Source organism: Chanodichthys erythropterus, chromosome 24 (genome assembly GCF_024489055.1).
Source record: "Chanodichthys erythropterus isolate Z2021 chromosome 24, ASM2448905v1, whole genome shotgun sequence".
Lineage (NCBI taxonomy): Eukaryota > Metazoa > Chordata > Actinopteri > Cypriniformes > Xenocyprididae > Chanodichthys > Chanodichthys erythropterus.
In genome coordinates this window covers 13,136,749-13,153,201 of record NC_090244.1, presented here as the reverse complement: position 1 = coordinate 13,153,201, position 16,453 = coordinate 13,136,749, and the positions used below count along the sequence as shown (strand labels likewise).

The 16,453-nt window shown below is 40.2% G+C and overlaps 1 protein-coding gene and 1 long non-coding RNA gene across 5 annotated transcripts in view; one reads left to right on the top strand and one right to left on the bottom strand.

The window, feature by feature from the left end:
• The window catches only part of ccnd2a (cyclin D2, a), a 191,229-nt gene extending 177,895 nt beyond the window's left edge, over nucleotides 1-13,334 (top strand). For both annotated transcript variants that reach the window (XM_067380455.1, XM_067380454.1), the window contains exons 2-5: nucleotides 821-1,036; nucleotides 4,139-4,298; nucleotides 8,757-8,905; nucleotides 13,158-13,334. In XM_067380455.1, coding sequence (XP_067236556.1) covers nucleotides 821-1,036; nucleotides 4,139-4,298; nucleotides 8,757-8,905; nucleotides 13,158-13,334 — 702 coding nt within the window. The remainder of the gene's footprint in view (nucleotides 1-820; nucleotides 1,037-4,138; nucleotides 4,299-8,756; nucleotides 8,906-13,157) is intronic.
• Nucleotides 1,051-16,332, bottom strand: LOC137015467 (uncharacterized). Of its 3 annotated transcripts, none has more exons than XR_010893977.1 (3): nucleotides 16,201-16,332; nucleotides 13,209-13,361; nucleotides 1,051-2,863 (listed from the first exon to the last, which is right to left on the bottom strand). It is a non-coding gene; the product is annotated as an uncharacterized lncRNA (long non-coding RNA). The 3 variants fall into 3 exon arrangements; XR_010893979.1 differs by lacking the exon at nucleotides 1,051-2,863 and adding an exon at nucleotides 4,321-5,212; XR_010893978.1 differs by lacking the exon at nucleotides 1,051-2,863 and adding an exon at nucleotides 5,686-7,550.
• Between the last annotated feature and the right edge of the window lie 121 nt (nucleotides 16,333-16,453).

Sequence of the window (16,453 nt, the reverse complement as noted above, 5' to 3'; positions counted from 1 at the left end):
TTGTACAATTTTTTGAAATATATGGTTGCGGAAGGGGCGAGGGCCCGTGCTGCTTCTTAACCCATGCTGATCGAAGTCTATAGCCTTGGAATTAAGTTCGTTTTTTGTCGGAATCTTTCATATTTATAATCGTTGAGTGTTGGAAACGTTAGATGAGGACCTTAGCTTTATTTTCATGTCTTAAATTGTCAGGTTAATCGAGCAGGAGAATTTATAAAAATTTTTGAAAAAAATATTTCGGTCCGATGGTGACGCACTCATCTAAGACCGCATGCTACTTCGCTTTAAAAATCTCGTTTTTATCATATAAAACATCGATTTAATGACTTGTCAATTGTCGGGAATGATGTGAAAAGGATTGGTGAATATTTAGAGGTATGAATAGTGGACGTAGACAATTTATTTATATTTTTAAATATTTTATGAAAATATGACGAATTTAAAAAAGCAGATCCCGTACTGTGTTGCATGGGTGTTTTTTGGCTCGGGTGATTGTGACTTGAATTCATTTCTTACTGAATGAACCAAAGGAATGTGAGTCTATTGACAAAGATGTTAGAGTCCCCTTTTCATCCATTAAATTTAGCCTATACATTGCACAGGAATTGCACGTTTTTTTGGAATCAATCTCTAGTGTTACCGTAACGATTTACAACCTCATATCTATGCCGCTGATGGACAGTACTACATATTTCGTTTTGTCGTGATAATTATTTTACATATATATAGTCATTGGGAGTCATATAAATTAAGACTAATTTTGTTGCGCCACGTGCATCTTTTCCTCTGAACTTATTAAGTTATGCCCTGCCCTTTCCAGGTCTGCGAGGAACAGAAATGCGAGGAAGAAGTTTTTCCACTGGCTATGAACTACTTGGACCGATTTTTAGCGGTGGTACCAACAAGAAAATGTAACTTGCAGTTGCTCGGAGCAGTGTGCATGTTTCTTGCGTCTAAATTGAAAGAGACGCGTCCATTAACTGCAGAGAAGCTGTGCATCTACACTGATAACTCAATCAGACCGCAGGAACTGCTGGTAAGCACCTAATAAACACTTTGCATACCAAAACTTACCAACTTATCTGTAAGAAATGCTAGATAATTGTTTACATACCTTCTCCACAATTGTCCCTAAATATGAATTGCTAAATGTTCATGATTGCATTAATATCTACAGTGTATACTGCACACTAAATCGTATCAATGTCATTTAAATCTAATGTAGCTTGCTGCAATTTGTGATGGATTCATTTTTCATATTGTGCATGTTTACAAATCAGCCACATAAGAATTAAAAGTAGTCTAAAGCAAAGTCTAGGTTCTGTTTGAGAAAAATATTCTGCCGTCTGATGTATGTTCTCCACATTCAAATATCAACTAAAGGGTATTCGAGTGTCTTTCCATGCATCACAGGGCTATTGCGCCATCTAGTGGCAAATATGCAACCCACAGCTACATCAAGGCTGAGGTCTTGTTCCACCTTTACATGTCGCTTGAATATAGTCTTACAGTCAAGTGAATTAAAGTGACTTTCAAATGAGAGATCCAGTCTGTTGAATACTTGTCGTCATCTTTGGATTATCATCATTCAGCTTCTTCTCATTTCTATATGCATAGGTTTACTATATGAGTAAATTGAAATTAAAGCAAAATATGCTGTTAAATTACTCATTACTCAGTGTCAAGGGGAAAAACAGTACAGTGTGGCATAAAAACATCTGACTGTTACACTTGCACTTGGTGAGTTTTTCCTCAGCTCTTATACTATTGGTTGTATTTATGGTGGAAATGGGCAGTGCTCTTGTAGCTCAGGCCAAAGATAAAAATGATTTTATTCATGAGTCATCAGAAAATTGCTGCTGTGGGCATCCTCCTGTCCCCCCCCTTCAGCCTGGCATTGTGTTACTTTGTTGTGGACCTTCTGCTGGTCTGCAAAGTCCTAAAGATGCAGGAAACCGAAGATCAGCTGTCACAGTCACATCTTCATTTTTGTCCTCGTTAGCTGGCAAGAAGTTCTTGTAAATGAAACCGCAGTGACAGGCTGGAGGTATGACTGGAGGGCTCAAAAGGAGGAAGTGGGTTCCTGCATGAAGGCAGTGTTGCAAGAGTGTCACTGAAGTTTTAGGGCTGGCCTCACTGCACTGGTGAGGTGACATTGGACTGCTGAGTCCATAGCCACAGAAAACAATATGTTGTCCTTAAGTTACTTAAAACTGGTGTTTGTGGTCATTTATGGCCTCATAAAGGTTCAACATTGTGCTCAGAATATGACCAAAGATGGAGATGTACACAAATACAGTACACAATATTTGCTAATATATTTAGTGTTGAGCCTTTAGTTGTTGCCAGAACTGTCCCTGGACTTAATTAGGACAGTAACCCAAAAATGAAAAATTCTTTCATCATTTACACACCCTCATTTTGTTTCAAACCTGTATGGCGTTCTTTCTTCTGCAGAACACATAAACACACACAAAAGATATGTTGAGTAATGTTTTAGCTGTTTTTGTCAAAAAAACAATCAAAGTAACAACATTAATTGGACCCCATGGACATTCATTGTATGAAAATAGAGACATCTCTTTACCTCAATTTTCATTTTGAGGTAAACTTTCTCTTTAAGAGCGAAGCAACACACCAAAATGAAGATGCACATTTTTGCTGCCCAAACTTTACAGATCCAAAGTGACAGAACGCAAAGGCTCATTTTCACATTAGCGTGTAATTGGTTTTCTTTTGGAGAATGCCTCTGCTCGTAGTTTACATTCCATTAAACCCCTCTTGGTGTACCGGGAGTCAATGGTTTTGGGTGATTGTGGCTCCAATATGTCATCAGGCTTCATGTTCACATCAGGCACCTCCCCTAAGAAAAGAACACACAGGAACATGTAGCTCTTTGTACTTTTGGGTGAGTCATTCACCAATGAAATCCAGCAGAGGAAGTGGAGAAATCATGCATCAGCGGATGGCTGTTATTGTATTCTTGCTCACTAAGAAAGCTGCTGTGGGGTATAAGTTCGGTGTAATATTTTGTCTGTGCTTTAGAGCAGTTATGTCTCAGAATGTAATGGCAATAACTGTTTGGCCATCTCATGAATAAAGTGTATGTAGTTCATTTGTGGAGAAAAACACCTCCATCTGAACGAGCACTCAGTCATAAGGACTGTCCCAGCAAATGCAAGTTTTCCCCAATTAGTCACTTGGTCCTCTGTTACTCACCCCAGTTCAAATAGGAAGGGGGAGTGGTTATTTGAAGGATGCTGTCTTCTTGACTAAAACCAAATGACTGAGCATCTTGGGTTTACATTCGTCACTGAGTTAGGTCAAAGCAAGTTCATGTTATGCATCAAGAGTGCCCCCAAAAGATCAAATAGAATCATCAGCAGTGGTAAACTGTCACAATAAAGGTTATAACTGAGCCTTGTTTTCCAATTGAAGTTACATTACAAGTCTTTTAAATACAACAAGGCTACAAATTAATGTTTTTATGAGTATGTTTGAGGTTGCAATTGGGCTGATGGCAGGTCCAATATTTAACTAGTTCAACCTCTTCTGACTCGAAATATCGCTATAAAACAAACTCAGAATTATGTTTATATGCTAAGGAGGAAAGTACCTGATGCTGGACAGTCTCTGTGAAGTGACTAGGCAATCTGAGTGATCATTTTTTCTACTCAAGTGTGCCTGCAATTCAGCCTTTTAGCTTTCAGGATTTCCGCTTGTAGCTTTGCATAGCCAAGGCCAAACCATGTCCTGGAGGTCCTAGAACTTGAGGCTAGATTTTGTGTGATCTAAACTGGTTCAAATGTATAGCAACAACGTCTGAATGTGTAACAGCAGAGTTTAAACATATTTAGTACCTCATCTCTAGTAAATAACTTTTTTTACACCTTCTATTTGAATGGTTGATATAGAATGTTACCCCAACATCCAGTGTCTTCACAAGATGATACTTAAATCTTGTCAATGTCTAATGTATCACAAGAAAGCATTTAGAGACAGGAAGCCACTGAGAGGATGCAATTTGTCACTCCAGTTGAATGTACAGATCTAAATACTCCAAATGGATTTAGATCATGCAAATTATTTAGGTTTGGATGCATAGTGATTTTCCTTCTTTCCTCAAACCTTTTTACAGGAATGGGAGCTGGTTGTCCTGGGCAAGTTGAAGTGGAACCTGGCTGCTGTCACTCCCAATGACTTTATTGAACACATTATGAGGAAACTTCCGCTGCCTGAGGATAAGCTGGACCTGATTCGTAAACATGTGCAAACTTTCATCGCCCTTTGTGCAACAGGTAGTGTATTCAATGTAGATTATGTCTAGAAATGAATAAATGCCTGCAAAGCATTTTTAACTCCTAATTTGTACAATGCTCCATAGAACTCATCCCTTGAAATCTTCTCAACATGCAATTGTACATTAACTTAGTACAGTAGCCAGAAAGTGTTTGTCAACTTGTATGTGTCTTCCATTGGTGTTAAGTAAAAGGGATGAAAGATCCTCTGCCTAGTCAAGTTGGTGTTGATACCTTGCATCATCACTTCAATAAGTGACGTGTTGCAAGATCCATGTTTATTCCTTGCAAAACTTGAAATCAAAGCCGACTTCTGTGGGTTTAGTATCTATGGCAACTTTATTCAGGTTCTTGTTGCAGGCAAATTATCAGATGCCATCTCATTACATTCATGAGAAACTATGTGGACTGAAATAGCGATGTGTAATGGAGAGAATTTCACTGGAAGCCTTATGTGCTTGCCTGGTATGTTTGGTGGGCATATCAGTGGCTAACCATGAATGCAGTGACACTTCAAAAGGCAGTTGTATAGTTAAGAACATTCCTGTGTGCTGTTGAGCCATTGATTATGCTGTTCCTGCTCTTAGAGGTGGACCACCTTTAGGAGATCAAACATAGCGATGAGAAAAGGGTGAGAAAACGTGAGGAGTGTTTTGTTCCAGCCGAGCCAAACAGTGAAGCATGTCATGTTTTCATATCTTATCCCCTCTTCTCACGCCTCCCAGATGCTCCAGGGCATGACGACTTTCCCATAATCAGAAGCCTTTGTGGGGCTGGTTCTCCCAGCCAAGCCTGCACCGAACATCACCATAGGTGGTAATGGGATCCAGTACACCACCCTTGTTCCCTCAGGCTTCTCTCTTCCTCCCTGAGGTTGCTCAAGAACTCCCCAGGAACCTCAGGAGTGACTCCGACTTTGGGAAAGTGGCATACGATGGGAGAGGAATTAGTAGGAGGAGCTGGCTGGTCTTCAAACATGGAGTGTTTGATTCTGCTGTTGGTTTGTGCAATAGATATAGATTTGTTGTGAAACTGCTCTGACAAACAGAATCCATCAGAACTGGTTTGAATTGGCAGGATAAGCATTGATGATAACTGGGACAATATGAATGGTTTAACAATATAACTTGGATTTTAGATGCTAAAATTAATCTAAAATGCTAAAATGCAGATGCATCATACCTATTTTGTTAAATCTCTTGTTTTAAGCAATACACAAACTAGTTACTAGTATAACAACAGAGATTCGAGGGGTGTCCAAAAGATTTTAATTGCCGGGCAGATGCCCTGACTGCTGCTTTTCTTTGCAGAGAATTCAGCATCCCCCTCTTTTCTGAGACATGCATAAATCAAGGTCCCTGTATCTGAATGAGAAAGGAGAGAAGAGTGTAGAAAGACGACAGCTAATTTTTAATGGTTCTTTGCTTTTGATAAAACAGTTCCGTTCAGAGCATTCTGTGAGATTTGGTCAGGCAGAGTAGGCCAGTTCAGTATTAATTAATAACATGGAGGGGCCTTTCAGAGATATGCAAATAGCTGGAAGGCTCGACTAGAGACCGCAAGAAAGGAGACAAAAGGAACAACCCTCCATTTCATATGCAGAGGCATGTAAGGGTCAGTGCAGAAGGAGCACACGATAAAACGTTTCTCCGGAGGGCAGTCTGTCAAAGGCCTGCACAGGAACAAGCTCATTAAAAGTGATTATGCCCCATTTTTTACTGTTAAACACCCAGCACCCTCTTTACTTCTCCATCGTAGATTGTCTGTAGATGTCTAATAACAGACTGGAGACATGCTATTAGCAGAAAATGTTTTGTAGGTAGAGATGATCTTGTCGCTCTTCAGATGGTTACTTATCAGAGAAATCCCTTAGGAAAAATAAATATAACTAGTGACTGGTGGAGAGTTCAGCAGGGCTGAAAATTAAATCTACCGATTCATGTCATTTCTCATTCAAGAGGCTCTGTTTCCTCCCACACCGGCCTGACTGCTGTTGCTCAAGACTCCGCACTGGAGCAAGACTGAAACAAGTTGTTACAGGTTTTTAACAGTCAAAGAGTGTTCCTGTTTTTAATTCATCTGTTTTACGATGGTTTGAGAGGGCAGACCAACATACCGCTTTTGATGATAAAATTACTTTGTTGAAGATTTGTGACAGATTTTTGAAAAATGACAATAGACAGACAGATGTAATGTAATACAATGCTTTGAAGTAATGTTATACATGAATGTTCCAGACATGACCTGTCAATATCCAATTACTTATAGCCTCATAATGAGACAACATAGTTAAGAGTTAAATAATAATTAACATTTATTTGAATATTTGTAATGTCTACTTTTTTTTTTTTTTTCTGTGTCTTTAAGTTCTTCGCTTACATGCTTTCCTGACTTGTTCCATTTGACGTTATAGTGTGATGCCAAATTCATGTTTACATTTGATCTTTATCAGTCAGGTTGAACATGGCTGCCCAAAACGAGACTTTCTGTAAAGGCAAACCTGTGCATCTGCATGAAAGTCTGGCACTTGATTTATTGCCCCTCAAATCATCGGTCTCTTTGGCCGTTCCTCAACTTTCCGGACGTTTAATTAATTTACAAGTTAAATGCGTACACAGCACATTGCACCCACCAAGGAGCTTGCTGTGTTGGCACAGTTCTGGGGATGCAGTGTGGCGAGGGCAGGAGAATGGTCCATTGAAGGGGGTGAGAGGCTGGTATACCAGGCCAGCCAGCCGCCGCTTACTAGGAGCCTTCCATCACAGGCGTCACCACTCAGCTACATACACTGTTTATCCTCTGCATGAATATCAATGAAGGCGTGCAGAATACAGCCATTCTTCCCTTAACACTCTCACAAACCAGAGCGTCCAGCTCTGCCTCTAGCACGCGCGTACTCTTGTTCTCCCGACAAACTTGTCTTGTCTAGAGTGTGAAAAATCTGATTGCAACCCACTCAGCACACACAAGCTGTGTGTGGGCATCTATTTTCCATTGTTTTTTTCTCCCTGCCCCAAAAGACCTAAGAGTTGCAATGCGGTTTATTTTGTCTTCTTCTGCTTGACCAGAACTTGTCTTTAAATAAATTTTTGTCTGGCACAGAAAAAACTACAAAGAGAAGAGTGTATAATAAGTTCATTTATTTGTCAACACTGAGCCACAAAATGAGAAAATGGCTGGCTTTGAATGTTAAGAAGGCAATGAAGGCATGCTCGTCAGTTATCAAAGGGCCCACGGCTTTGATTTTTTTTCCTAAAAAGAAAAGGGAAGAAAAATCACCCTCAGAGCCATCTCACAGTTTGCTTTGCAATTGAATATGGCAATATGGTAATGCTGACTGCCAGGGAGTGTGGGACCGTGAGCCCAGAGGTGGCCCTGCATCAGAGAAATGGCATGGGGGGAATGAGGTTGGTAGGAGGGTCTTTTCTTCTGCCAAAACCTTACGAAGGTCTGGATACTGATTAAAGAATGATGCTTAGTGCCCCCCTCAGCCGCCCCTGCTGTCTAAAACCCAACAACACCCTCCCCCAACACCCATCTTTTGTGCCGGCTGTCAGGTTGAATTGGAATCCACAGAGAGGGCTTGATGTTGCATCTCTCAGTTGGATGAGATGAGGTGATGATTTCGAACAATGAGGCCACACTCTCTTGCTCACTAGACCCAGGTCCACCAGTGGCCACACTCAATATGCTAAAAGATAGCAGCAATGCTGACACAAATCTCGAGCTGTTGTAACAACAATGACATGTGTACCATTCAACCTAAGGGGTATGTGTCTGATGTAAAAAAGTATTGAAAAACAGTCTGAAAATAGGGAGAAGGGGAGCCGTAGAAAAAGAAGAAAGATAGAAATCAATGAGGCAGGGGGCAGACAGCCTAAGCTGTTTGTTTCTTTCTTTTCCTCTTTCTTTCTCCCCCTTCTTGCAGTCAGTCGTCTTTTTGGGTTGCAGGCCCGTTCACAAGCTGTCTTATTTGCATTATGAATGACAGTGAGAAAGCTAACAAGGTTATTGGTCTTTGAGATGTACGCCTGTGACCACACGTGGAAAAAGGACCTACAGCAGTGAGCATTGGCAGGGGGACTGTGGCTCTTTATTCCATCCTTTCCGAAGGCTATAGGGCTTTTTTTCAGGGAGCACACGATTTACTTAGGAGCTTGAAGAAAAGGGGCCGATCTGCAAAGGGTGACTGGAGGAGAGGGATGGGGGTGGGGTGCTTTTCAGATTCTTTTCAAGCCAAGTGAACCCTCATTATCCTGGGCTGCAGTCATTAGCAAAGGACTGTGCACAGACCTAATGGAAGGGTCTTTATTTATCAGTATTTATGATTTTTGTTATTTTTGTATCCATTTCATAATATTTGAAATAACTATTCCAAATACTGTAGAAAAGTCTGATAAAGTACATTTTTATGAAATCAAAGCTTGACAGATCTTTCCTGGTTTGCTTTTTCTTCAGATTTCAACTTTGCCATGTACCCTCCATCCATGATTGCAACAGGCAGCGTGGCAGCGGCTATCTGTGGCCTGCAGCTCAACAGCACTAACCGCTCACTGTGGGGAGACAACCTTACAGAGTTGCTCGCAAAGATCACAAACACAGAAGTTGTGAGTATTGTTGCTTTGACAATAAATTTTACTAATACAACTTTTAATAAATCATTATGATACATGGCATTTCCCTGCAGGCCAATGTGCTACACAGATCACCTCACAGTTTCTTTATATTCGAAAGTGGGGTGATCATATAAGGGTGCTTTCTAATTTAAAACAAAGACCATGATACATTATAAGAAGAGTCCAATAGCAACGCTATTGGTAATCTGTGGGACAAGTGTTGCTGTGCCTGTAGGACTGCGAGAGGAGGCTGTGCATTTCCCCTATTTACTCAATGGGCTAGGGTCCAGCTCCAATTCAATTTCACATTCAGCCACTGAATTACTGGAAATGAAATGGGATTGACCCTGACTGAGAGACTGTAAGGAGAGAATCCGCAGGGCTAGGGGAATGTGTCAGGGATACTATGGCTTTATGCAAATGACTTGCATACAAATTCACACATACTGTCGCACGAGGGACCACCTTCTGGTCATTTAGTTTCTTTTAGGACGTTTACTTTCTCTTTAGGGGGAAAAGTAAAAGAGAATAGAAAATTAGGGTTAAGAGAATAACCCAGGAAACACATATAATTCCTGTCCTGACCTGAAGAGGTCAACCCTCCCCAAGATACCCTAGAGTGCACTGCTGCTGGTAGAATGACTGCTGCCCCAGCATGTGGTGTGTGAAGTCGTGCACCATAGCAGAGGAAAAACAAATAGTCCTCCACAGCAGTAAAGGTGCTCAGTGTCTGAGGAGTGTGAGGTCCAGGGCAGAAGGAATGAACTGCCTTCTCCATGAACAACTCGTCACATTGCTGGATGCCAACAAGCCATACCTTTGAAAACATGCAGGTATGGTGTATGCACGCTACCCTGCTCGCACTGAGCTATAAAGCCTAAAGAAAACTTTAAAGGTATAGTTCTATCATCATTTACTGGCCCTCATGTCAATTCAAACTTGTATGACTTTTTTTCTGCTGTGGAACATAAAAAGAGAGATTTTGAGAAATGTCTCAGTGTTTTTGTCTATTCAATGGAAGTAAATAGTTCTTCAAAATATCTTCTTTTGTAATATGCAGACATGAGGGTGAGCAAATAATGACAGAATTAAAGTTTTGGGTTGAACTGTCCCTTAAAGGAAGGCAATTAAACAGTCTGTCTTGCAAAGGATGCAAATAGTTGACTTTTTTATATGGCTACTGCAACAGTATCTTTGTCGTGACATTATAGAATCACGTAAGGGTTATTGCTAGCAGCTCTATCTTAAAGTGCTTTTGGTCTGCACCTGGGTTCGTTTGACGTCAGATTTTGGTTTCGCATCCACAAACTGAACCTGAGTCTGCTTTAAAAAGTTATGGTTCACGTGAACTCCAGTATGGTAAGTTGCTGATATGAATGTAATTGTAGTAAATCATGGAAGTGATCTGCTTTTAATGACTCAGTTTATGATTCAGTAAAACTGTGTTTGCATATGTTCTCATACACTTTCCTGACAAGCGGGACTGACACACTGCGAACATAGACTCCTACGTTCTTTAGAACATTTGCAGTACATTTGCGGCTGATAGATGCAAGTGTTGTTCTGTGTTGACGCTTTGGAAACAAAATCAAACTATAAAAGTGAGGCGGGCAACACAATGCATTTTTCTGCCTTCTCTTGCGTTGTCATTACCTAGCAACAGGGGTAAACAGCTGCTGCTTCAGATAAGACAAACATACCGCAGTTCAGAGCCAAAAAAATACAATGTGAACACAATTTAGTGGGAGCAGGTGGGGAGGGGGGAGCAATCGAACGATTTTGTTTGAGACAAATAACTCATTTTACCAATCAGAATTGTATTTGCATTATTGTGTTGAGAAAATCTTAGAGGTCCTATCTAGAAAACTTAGTCTCTAAATCCAGTCTTCAATAAACAAGGTTTTTGTGTACTAAACTTTTCCTTAGTGTATGAGGACCTTCCATATTGAGGCAGAGGTTGGGAGGTGAGCGGTCAGACAGAGTATGAAGGAAAGTCAACTTAATGCCAAACGATGCTGCCAGCCAGGAATCAGGAACCCTGCTGACATTTGTGGTGTCCAGTGCCTGTAGTTTCCAGTAGACATATGATAGGGGCAGCCAGCCTCTTCCAGTCGTCCTTGGAATGTGTGTGTAGCTAAAGACTCACCTGGTGAAGCATACTCTGTGCAGCAGTAAGGTACACACATGCATGCCAAACCAGGAAGGCTGAAAAATTGGCTTGAAGTTTCCACAAACACCCTAATGTCTCTCTAAGAAGAAAGCAAAAGCTACTAAATATTCATCTGGCACTGGGTGTTAATAGTAAAGTTTGTTACTGTAGCTACAGTAAATACAGTAAATGATGATGCCCGGTATGTTGTAGAAATCCAGGGTCTTAGAGTTATCAGTTCTTTTAAATGAGGCCTTGACTTGTTTATGTTGAGGAATGAATTTGTGTCCTTGTGCTCCTCTAGAATATTATAATATAGCTTTATGCAAGCTAAAGCGCTGCAGTTGGAGAAACTAATTGGGAAGAGAGAGTGCACAGTAAAAACTCTTGAGACACTGCAGTTTCTAAAAGTAGGTGAAATGTTAGAAACTTTGGGTCTGGTATGCCAAGAATTCTCCTTTGCCTAAAGTCATAATGTCATAAGGACGCTGTTATTTGCAACCGAAATGTTATTTGGAACTGAAGAGTTGCAAATTATTTAGAGAAGAACTTCAAGGCTTTTTTGGTACATAGGATCATGTGTTAGGCCCCCTGGCCTCTTGCATTAGGCCTCTGGGACATCTTAATCCCTTTCATTTCTCAATGCTGTGATGGCCTTGCTCTGAACCCGGCAATCCTTGCTTTCACTTCCCATTAAAAAAACAGACACCGTTTTTGTGGCTACTTAAGCCTCCCCTTCCTAGGCTTCTTCTGTCCAAGATGGCACACACTGAGTGACATCACAATAACTGCTGGTTCTTCAGTAGATAATTTTTCTTGTGGTTTCGACCCATTTTTATTTATTTGACTTTGACAAATGTAGCCATGCTCTGGTGGGATCGAGGGTGTTCTAGATCAGTACAGGGCTGGATTAAGCAGGGACCACCCACTCCATCCTGCAGCTTACCAAGTGCCACCCTCCTCTGGATCTAATCATTGAGAAGCTCTTCTAGAGCAAGTCCTGGTTTTACCAGTAGTCGCACATTGAAGCTATTAGAGTTGCCTGAATTAAGCCTTTGGGGCTTGGCATGAATTTGGTTGTGCAGCTATAAAGAGCAGCGCACAGGGAAATGTCTTTTAAGAAGTCAGTCCTGGCATTCTTGTGGTAAGACATAGGCAGTTCCTTTACATGTTTTATGCTTTAGTTAATTTACTAGAAGGAATTTATTTTTCATGACTAATAACAGCTCATCGTGGTGGGAAACAAGAGACCTCTAGAAGGATGGTGGCGTTGTCATCCACGATGAAAGAAAACAACTGACACTAGGCTTTTCCTCAACAAAAAGATCAATAATGCCTTCCGTCAGTCACTCCAAACACCTGAGATGTTTTTCTTGTGCGATAAACTGCTTCTACAGGCAAGAAACACTTGCCTGGCCCAGGAGCCATGCATAACATAAGTTCAGACTTTGGTCCATCAGCTTTTAATTAGCAGTAAATGTCAAAGGAATGCAGCCTCTCCACAAGTAACACATTCTCCACGGGCCCTCCCCATGGGCCATTCACAGCAAACTTCCCACAGATGCCTGTTGTGCCTCAGACATACCCACTAAACAGGAGGGAGAGCTTTGATCACCGTACATCCATTTAGTTGCACTAGAGGGCATCATTGCTCATTTTGGTGACAGTGTGTAAGCCATTTTAAATACCGGCATGTCATGTGCTCTTTGGAGCCACCGACAGGGCTTTTCTCATATTTTATCTATGAAAAAAGATTTTGTTTTTTCTTAGTTATACAGAGCAGGAAAAAGACTCTGGTGGACTCAAGTGAGATCCCCTTAGGTCATTACATGCTGTTTTGAAAATGAAAGGGTATATAAAATCCTAAATGAAACTACCTTGTTTTATCCATGGAACATGGATGTAATTAACATAGCAAACTGTGGTAGAGATTTTTTTTTTTTTTCTGTTCGCAGGGCAACTTCTGTTGTTTTAGGTGTGTGAATTTGCATTTGCATTTGCATTTGCCTTAACAACACTACTAATGATAAGGACAGACATTGCAGCAACGTAAGTGACCTGGTTGTCTAACGTCATATGTCCGATGCATTGCAGGACGTGTTAAAGGCATGCCAGGAGCAGATTGAGAGAGTGTTGATGAATAACCTGAGGGAGGGTCGCCGGCAGCAGCAGAAACAACAGCAGCAGGAACAGGGTGGCCCTCGCAGCAAAGCACTTGATGACCAGGACCAGTCCAGCACCCCGACCGATGTACGAGACATCAACTTGTGAGCTTGCTGCAGGAACGCTGTGATCAGTCTTCAAGAAAAAAAAAAAAACAACAAAAAACAAAAATGACAAAAAAACAAACAACCCCAACAAAAAGTGCTTGCTAGTCTTTGTAGAGTTTTATCTTCATTTTCCATTAAAAAAATACTCCCGTAAATGACAAAAAAAGAAAAAAATACGAAGCTATTTTAGATACAAAAAAAAAATAGATATTTTTAAAATGATTTGATAATGATGCAAAAAGCTCTACGGTGCCTCGGCCTCTTAGAAGGGAAGCGTGTAGTATTTTGCAAACTCTTTTGATTGTGTAAACATAATAATATGATATTTAATGCAAAAGTGATAGCTTAAAGGGCTTTTCAAAATAGAGAGTCTACTGTATCAGACTAGCTTGAAAGGGTACAAAAAGTGGGGCTATGTTTTTTCCAGTTTTGTTGTGATTTTTTTTTTTTTTTTTTTTTTGGTTCATTTTGGAATGCCTGAACTTGAACACACATTGAGGTGCCATGAGTCTGAATGAACGCACCCATTCACTTGGCTGTGTACTAAGAGTGCATTAGGACCAGAAAGGGGGATTAAAAAGGAGTGGTGAGACACAAGTCTTATGCTAAGAACGCAGGGCTCTCTTGCTAGGGCAACAGGGGCTTATATCATGATAATAGACTATTAATATTATTTTAATATGATTATTATTATTATTATTCCTGTTAAACAAGCAAGTTATTGTCTCCCGATGATAAAGTTACAGATACTTCAAATAAGCTTTTGTCAAGCTGCTTGTGTGCATGCATTTATGTGTGGTGTATGTTGGCTCATGTGCAAGCGTGTACAAGTTACCCTATATCAGGCACTCTTGTGCGAGTCATGTGGGCTTTGTTTAACCATCTATCTTCAAGTGTTTGGTCATAGAGACGGATTCAGTGGTAGGCACATGGTCTGGACAGGGATAGCAAATGATTCCACGATGCTTTGATGGCCTCCTGTATCAGTGCCTTATATTAAATGCTTTTATTTACTGGCCTGGAAACTGCTTGAGGGCTGAGCCCAACCCAGTGCACAGAACAAGAGGAGGCAAGAAAAGGGAGCGGAGAGAGACGGCTACGTTCCCTCATTTCTTCTAAAGTCAAGAAGAGTTGATTTTAAAATTTGTGGGTAAGGTCGTCCTTTGGGGCAGCTTCCCACTAAATATTACAGTTGTATTGTGTACAGTTTATTACGTTATTACGTATTTTGTTGTGAGCGTGTTGAAGGAGCCTTAGGCTGATTTGTGTTTGGTCCCACCTGGGACTGAGAGGAGAGAACAGTCACGGAGTTGCAAACTTTGCAAATTCAATTAGCAGTAAAGGAATGTGTTGGCAAGAATGATCGAGGATGATGACGATGAAGCTTGGTTAGTTTGAGGTGTGAAGCATGCTGCTGAGATGAGGATGCTGATATGGAGTTAGGAGAAGCAGGAAAGGAGGCCAAAGGAGAAACAACAGCTATTATGGTTTCCATAAATCACCTGATATTTAAGATCTTTAATCTATTTGTCTGTTTATTTGTTTGTCCTTTAGTGTTTATGTCTCTTGTTTGAATTACAGACCAGTATCTAAACCAGTTTCATTGATACTGCCAGCTCTTAACTGGGGAAGGTTACTCCATCTGTGTCAGTTTTTAGAGCATATTTACCATGGATAACAAATGGTTATGATTAAAGGGTCTTTTTTTTTTTCTTTTTCTTTTTTGGGCTGGTTTCCCATGTTTAGATCATGGCACGTTCGGTTCATCATAGCGTTAATGCATTGGAAACCAAACCAATGTATGACAACAGCAACAAAATAATAATTTAACAAAGTAAAAAAGACCAAAAAACAGACGACAAAAGACCGATCAAAATGGAAAAAAAAAAAAAAAAAAAAAAACGTTTGTTGGTTTGCACGCTCCAAGGGCCGTTTTCTTGAAATTTGAAAAGATGAATTTGTGCAACTGCACCATTGCAGAAAAAAAAGTTCTATATAGTGCCTTGAGTCTAATGTAGACTTTCACCCTGTTTTGCTGAGCTTAAGCATAATATCCACTACCCAGCCATCCAAAATATGCTGCTTCCAAAGGTTGAACTGGCATGGGATTTGAAAACTTCCAAAAGTCATTAAAGTGTCCAAAAACAGGGTGCATCAGTAGCACAAAACGCCTTTCATATGCTGAATTCTCATAGCTTACCTTGAAAAGGGGCAGTCGAGCTTAGGTTTGTGTCCGTCTACATATGCGTGTGTGTTTGTGTGCATGTCTTTCTGTGTGTAAAGGAGATGTTTACGTATACACATGCGTTTCCTTTAACCAGAAACAATTCTTAGTGATGCTTGAGTTTCACAAGTCACATTTCCTCCATCCTCACACCAAAACCCCTGTCAATCTTATCGTATTAAGTTAATCTGTCTTATTATTTTCCCAGCTCTGCTCTGAAAATGAATTACAGTACTGTTAACAGATTGTATGGGTGGCTATGTCGTTTGAGTTTGAATATGGACTGAAGTTACGTTCATTAAGGGGTATGATACTGTATTCCAAAGTGATGAGAGATGGTAAGGGTGTGAAGACATAAATCAAGTGTCTATATTGTTATTGAGTTATTATTGTTTTTTTCCGCTGCTAAAAAGCTATGATTTTTTTTGTTTGTTTGTTTCATCTTATACACAAAAATAACATTACATAGTTGTGATGTCACATCAGTGTGCTGCTATTTTATAAACAATTGTATTATAATTATTTTACTGCTTACAGAATACTTTGAGAATACAGAAGTAGAGGGTAAAAGAAGAACATGAAATGAGTATTTGACTGGAAATGCTCTTGTACAGTGTGCTTTTATAAAGGCATGTTTCTTTACCTTTTAGTCTTTTTTCCTCCTCTTCTTTCTCTGTCACATTCTGTAAGTATGGTATCTCTATACCTCAGGTTTACTGGACATAAAAGACTTTTCCATTACCTCACACAACTCACAACAGTTTTTTTCGGGAACCTGGAAAGGACAGCACATAAAAGAGGTTATGATATTTCTGCTGTGTCTGATGTAGTAAATACAGTGGAATTTGATGTAGATGAATAGAAAGCTTACAAGGCTCCCACCTGGACATCAGAAA